We start from the raw sequence: 6642 nt of genomic DNA, 5'->3' as shown, positions 1-6642 counted from the left end.
ATATGTGTATATAACTGTACTTATTATTGGAAATACTCGTGTTTAGTTTAACTCTTCAGCCGACAGCAGCACGTTGACCTCATGTTAGAAATGCAGCTGAGGACGAACAGAAAAATAATTAAACTGATAATCAGAAGCATCGCTACCTAAATGACTAACACTGGCTGCTGTATGGTGTTTTCAGTTTTTTTCAAACTGAATCAATCACATTTAATCATTGATCGACTGTATACAGCCGTCATCAGTTAGCAGCCTTTCATTTAATACTCAGACGATATTACACAATGTTAGAGTTGGAACAGAATCAGTGTAGTTTGTGATTTCAGTTTGGAAACTCTTAAAGTCTGTATGAAACGCTCATTGTGTGTTAAAGTTGTGGTTATTTTTATTGGTTGTTTCACGTCACAGATTATCTTTTATCCAATGTGCGACTGACTCAAACCAAAGAACTGCATGTAAACTCGCCCTGTTTGTTCCGCAGTGAACTTCCTGCTGCTGCTGCCCGGCCTGAACCAGCACGGCGTCATCTCCAAGTACGCGTCCATGGCCAAGAGGGAGATCAACAAACTGCTCAAACAGAAGGAGAAGAAGAACGAGTAGACGGAAGTGTGACGGCGAAGGGAATCCCCGACAGATGATCCGCGACACAACGGAAGGTGGAAGGAAGTTGTTTTCAAAGAGAGGGGAGAGCTAGAAGTTGGCCTCCTGCTTCCTCGGTCTCCGCCACAGAGGAAACCACGTTCTTATTTTATTTTCACTCATTGGATAAGTTTCACCCCCCCCCACCCGTCGACATTTCGACCCCCCACTCGGTTACTCTTATGAATTAATCTGCCGTGCATGCAGCTGCCACATGAAGTTTATGTTGTCACACGTTCACACACGATACCGAAACGCTCAGCAGCACGCGCACGCACACACACGCTCCCCGCCACGCACACAAAGTCGAAATGTTACTTGTTTCTTAGTCTGAGTGTGAGCTTCATTTTAAGATGTCAGTAATGCTTTTAAGCCATTCCCTCTACTTAGACAAAGCGACTACTGAGCAGTTTGTGTAGCATTTACTGCGTCATTTTAACCTCTCATAGATTCCTCACGTTATTGTTTTCAGGACAGTGTTTGTCATTTCAGAACAGGTCATGTAAATTGTACCTACCTTTTGAATATTTGTGTTTTTTTTTTGTTTTTTTTTTTGCTCATTCTGCTTCGGTTGTATTTAAGAATAATAGTGCTGAAAAAACAGAACTGGATTTGAAGCGGAGCTCGTCAGGAGTGAAACTGTGTCTAGATACAAGCCTACTGCTGTACCGCTGCTAGCTGGACGCTGTGGTCTATTAGCTCTTCTGTAAAACCCCACAGTGTGTTACTGGTGTGGGGGGGTCGCTGTGTAAATAGACCTGTCCCTCACTCTGTCTCAGTCTGATGTGTTGTTTTTCCTTTCTCTGTTGTTATTTATCTGTCACTTCCTCCTCAGTCTCGTCGATTCTGGTCTCATCACTGTCTTTCAACTCATTTCATTATTTGTCTTTATTGGAGAACTTTAAGAAAATGAATAAAAGTTTGATTTCAGTGAGTTTTTTTTGAGGTGGTTTCTTGGTTTTTAGCAGCTGTATTTCAGCTTTAAAGGTCCAGTGTGCGACATACAGGAGATTAACCTACACACAATGTACACACTCTTTTCTCCAGTTGGTCTTTCAGCTCATACTCGGCCTCTGACATTTGTTTTCTAACCGTCTAAATGCTTAAGCCGAACCAACCAAGCCTACAAAGGCAACAAACACTAGCCAATCAGAGGCAGAACGCCTGTGGGGATTAATCGAGCATTAAGCAGGTGTTTAGGGTAGCTGGACTCACCAGGAGGTGGCGATACACAATAAGAAGTAATTAAGTAAACATCAGAAGTGCCGTCGCTCAGTAACTGAGAACTGACCGGTTTCAGCTGCTGGTAGAGACGGAAACTAGAGCTCATCGTCCAACAGTGTGCAACACACATAATATTGCATGTGTGGAAATCCTGATACTCTTTAAGCAGCTGTAGGTTTATAAAAATCTAACTTTCACTATATCCTGATAGAACATGAGACTGATAATCTGTGGAAACATCAGCTTCCTCTGGCTCCTCCTTCTCCTTCGTGCTTCAAATAACACGATTGTTTTCACAGATTGTCTCCTGTTCTGTCAGGATATAGTGAAAGTTATTCCTATAAAAGTCACCAACTGCAGCTTTAAACTAAACAATGTGGCAGAAAGGGAGGAAACAGTGAAATTTGGCAATCTGGGCCAGAGATGATGAAGTTTTCTACTATAAAATGTTTTAATGTCTCTTAAACAGCTGAAGGAAGGAAGCAATTTCCTTCAAATAACTTCAACAGGACAAACAATCCTCACATTTTTTGGTTCAGGACTGAAACAAGTCATGTGACGTACGAGTTCTGGATGTCTGTGCAAAGTTCAGCCTCGCTCAACCGTACGTTCACTGTTCACTGTTTGTAGATCAATACAAAATCAAATCAAACACCAATCTAATCCAACACAACATAAAGGGAGGCCACTTCATTGGATGCTAAAAGACTAAACATGTAATATAAAAAGAAACAATGACACATCAGTGGAAACCAAACTTAAAAAACAGAACACACAGACACAAAGTAAAACCTGAAACGTTGTCAGACTTATTGATTGAATTTCTCTCTGTGTTCCAGAGTGAGAACAAACAAAGCAGCTCTGTGGTCTCTCTGGTATTTATGGAAGCCCTTTTCTGGATTCTGTAAGACATTATAATGAGAAACTTTATAAAAATAATGACTTAGTATCACAAAGTCGTTATTTTGAGAGTATTTTAGTTCAAAGTACTGAGAAAGTTTCTCAATATTTTCACATAAGTCTTTATTTTGAGTAAGTCTATCATTATAATGTCTTACAGATCTTTTTTTCTTCCTTCATACGTCTTTCCCTCTCTCAGACTGATCTTAAAATATCTTGCTGCATATCTTATGTGACTGAGACTCCCTGTGGTTTCCCTCCAGGCCTGTTCCCAGTTTTTACTTCAGTTCATAGAAGAAGACGTCAGCTGACACTGAATATTCACTGTGATCTGCAGAGGGGGAATCAGTCAAAGTAAAACATCAGACCAGACAGCAGAGATCATTAATATTGAAGCGTTGCAGTATGATTGTTGTGATGTGCGTCAGTAGAGTCTGAGTGCAGAGTAGTCCGTCTCCCAGCGCCTCGCCGCCCACAGCAGCTTGTCCCTGGACCGTCTGCTGGGCTTCCCCGGGCCAACCGTCGGCCTCGGTTCACCTGCAGAGGACACGAGTGATAGATATACTGTATCATATATGATATCTATATCTGCAGTGTGATGTTTGAGTGTCTGTGCAGAGACGCTGGAAGGATGTTTTCACATTCAGAAATGAGCTCAGTCAAAATCTAAAGTAAAGGTGTGAAAAAACATTCAGGGAACTGAAATTAAAAATGAAATAAAAATACAGAAAACCTAAAAGATGAATACAAAACTACAATAACTCTGTTTGGAAGTCAATCCTGGTCCAATTATTTATACTTTTTCCTTTAAGTCCATTTTCTGAAAACCCATTTAATCACACACACACACACACACACTAATGAGAGGCAGCAGTTCCTCCCTGTGGCCACTGGAGGACAGTGAACACTCATGAGTCTATACACACTCAGGTCACCTGTCACTACACCTATACAAGGACTTCCTGCCAATACTTTCAAAATAAAACAATCAAAAGTGACAGCAGTGTTTTCAGTGTTCTGCCCACCAACCGAGTCACAAATATTTATCTGGTGCATTTATATTTAATCAAGAACAAATCTGAATTCAAGTTTGTTTTTTAAATACACTGCAAAGCCGATATCTAAAATAATTTCCATTAACCTTTGCAAATTAGAACAGCATGATATGAAGTGGTTAAAATATCTCTAGTGAAGACTTTATATACTTATAGTGTATACTACACTCAACCTGTCACTGTCTATGTAATTACTTTAATAACTGAATGGATCCTAATAACCTTCTTTGTTTTTCTTCTTTTTACTTGTTACATTATTGTTGTTGTGTTTTTTGTCTTGTATTGTTTAGCCTGTATTAATAAAAAAGATAGATTAGTTGTAATAATAATCATAAATATCTGTATTATTCTGATTGAGTTCAGGCTACCTGTCAGTATGTTGTGTTGGTGCCACTGTGTTGGTCTGCCGCCGGCCAGCGGTGGCGAGCTGTCGCTTCCTGGGACCCTGAGCTCCGTTTGGTAGGTGGTCCAGTACTCTGATGGATCCTGCGGGTTGGTGACCTCTCTGACGTCCTGGCCGCTGCGATACCGAGCCCAGTTTTCCACCTTCGGGTCGGTCCTCTGGAGGAAGACCGGAGGTACAGAAAGGTGTGAGGGACAAAAAGTCTGTTTGAGAGTTTGTTTCATTTACTGAATGAATGAACTGTGATGAGTGAAGAAACAACAGAATCCAATGATACAATTTAAAGGAGAAGTGAGAAGGATTGCAACTAACTGAACACCCTTCGCGTCTGTGTTTGAGGACGTAGGAGTGAGAACAGGATGTGAAGAGTGTGGGAGAAACTACGGTGGCCACAAAAAACACAAAAGGCTCTTTTTAAAGCCAGTGTTTGGGTTTGAACGCTGCTGTAGAAACGTGGCGAAACATCGAGAATGGACTTTAAAGAGAAGTTGGAGACTTTAGAAATGAAGAAAATTAGCATCTTCATAGAATTCTTTATGAGGTAGAAGCAGTAGAGGACATTAATGTGGATCTTTAAACAACCCAAAAGCCGTCTGAAACCGTAAAAATACATTAAAGTGATGCGTGAAGTGATAAAGTCCTGATGTTGTATCTGGAGTTCATCATGCTGCGACCTTACCGGTGTGATGTGTTTGGCACTGTGCACCTCTGCAGTGTGTGACTGCAGCGCACACGGCAGCGGTGTGGTGTCGGTGCTGAGGTCCAGCCGGGTCCGGTGCTGCGAGGGGAAGCTGGGGTCTCTCAGGTGGAAGATGAGAGGACGTCCGTCGGCCGACCTTCCAGAATAACTCTGACGAACACAAAGAGGCAAAATGATGAAGATGCCACTAAGAACCGTCCTCGACCGAACCCCTGAACCCGTTAGGAGCAGTGTGCCGACCTGGTTGTGGGTGGTGGAGTAGCTCGGTGCCGTGTCCCCCAGGAACAGGGTGCTCTGATGCAGATGTCTCAGTTTGGAGGTCTTTGCTTTACTTTGACAGCGACAGCCAGAGCGGGCCGAGCTCTGGTCCATCACACTGCTCATCTCCACACCTCAGTAACAGAGGGTTTTGGTTCTGGTCCGGACTTCAGCAGATGAACCAGAAAACACAGAAACAGTTCCTGCTTGAATCTCAGAGAAACGTGTTTAAATTGTAGATCTTAACAATCTGCTCTGACATATAGTTGTCATTTATATTAGTGGGACTATAAACCTTCATGCGGAGCAGTTTGGGGTCCAGTGTCTCGCTCGAGGACACCGGGGATCGAACCACCAACCCTCTGATTGGTGGACAACCCGCTCTACCTCCTGAACCACAGCCGCTACGTGCTATACTAATTTATTTTGAAAAGTTATAGTTAATGCGACAGCTTACTAGATCTCTAATCTACATTAATCGTTATCCAGATCCAGTTTTACATATCAAACTTTGTCTAATTGGATTTTTTGTGCAATAAACTGAAAAAAACTAAACATGTGACTTTATTAACAGTATCAGTCTGATAGGAACCATAAAGGTGGACCGACGTCTTTAATCTCAACGTATTCTAATAAACCGCACTCCGTCATTAAATACTGACATTGATTAATAATTATTGATTATTGAGTCTATAATCAAAGCTTTACAGGAAGAAATCAATAGCAATCACAGATATAAATAAGTAGAGAATAAAGAGAAGTAAATCAGTGCTGATAGCTTCATGGTCGGCTCTGTTGAGACTCACCTGTCAGGTTGCTGCTGTTGAAACTTTGTCGTCATGGTGACGAGAAAACAAAAAGGCTGCAAACAGAAACATTAAAATCCAAGTTTACTTTTAAAGTGTTTGTCAGTCCGTCTGTAAAAGATTACACTACAGTTTCTGTTTTATTATTATTATTCTATAATATTAAACATGTTACTCTACTCCATTAAGATTTTATATAGAAATCAAATGTTCAAATTATAAAATAGGAATTCATTATCATAGATTAAAGTATAAAAGTGTAAAATTAGTTCTGTATTTCAGTAAAATGTACCAGATACTTATTATAATGTTCATTTGTCCTGTTTTTATTTGTATGTGTGTTTGTATATTGTACATTATATTTTATTTTCTCTATATAGTTGTTAGATATTGTAATATAATGCATCATTTTAACATTCTTCTTCTTATTATTATTTTTGTTACTTTAAAATGTATTTATTTATTTATTTATTTTATAATTTAAATATTTACTTTAAAAAAAAAGACAAATAACAACAATAAGGCATCAGATCATTTTACACGCACTTCTCCACAGTCTCCACTAGATGGAGGTATCTACTAAAATAGTCTTGGCCGGGAAACTGAAGGAGTCCTGGTTGTGTCACTGTTCTACTGCGATGGAACAACAACAACTCC

General features: G+C 40.3%; 2 protein-coding genes across 2 annotated transcripts in view; one reads left to right on the top strand and one right to left on the bottom strand.

Annotated features, from left to right (window-relative positions):
- The window catches only part of LOC118322742 (ADP-ribosylation factor-like protein 6-interacting protein 1), a gene marked incomplete in the record, with an annotated part of 2641 nt that extends 1068 nt beyond the window's left edge, over positions 1-1573 (top strand). Inside the window, 1 exon segment of the mRNA XM_035654509.1 lies at positions 482-1573. Within this exon segment, the coding sequence (XP_035510402.1) occupies positions 482-600 (119 nt within the window).
- An 832-nt stretch (positions 1574-2405) lies between these two features.
- Positions 2406-6041, bottom strand: LOC118322741 (the record flags this gene model as incomplete). Its single annotated transcript, XM_035654508.1, is given in 5 exon segments — positions 2406-3300; positions 4187-4379; positions 4901-5071; positions 5162-5346; positions 5986-6041. Coding segments are annotated over 4 exon segments (621 nt in total). The 3' UTR covers positions 2406-3187.
- Between the last annotated feature and the right edge of the window lie 601 nt (positions 6042-6642).

The sequence above is a fragment of the Morone saxatilis genome, unplaced genomic scaffold (assembly GCF_004916995.1).
Source record: "Morone saxatilis isolate NCDOM2014 unplaced genomic scaffold, NCSU_SB_2.0 Contig14, whole genome shotgun sequence".
Classification (NCBI taxonomy): domain Eukaryota; kingdom Metazoa; phylum Chordata; class Actinopteri; family Moronidae; genus Morone; species Morone saxatilis.
The sequence above is the reverse complement of the archived record's forward strand: the minus strand, read 5'-3'. Positions and strand labels throughout refer to the sequence as shown.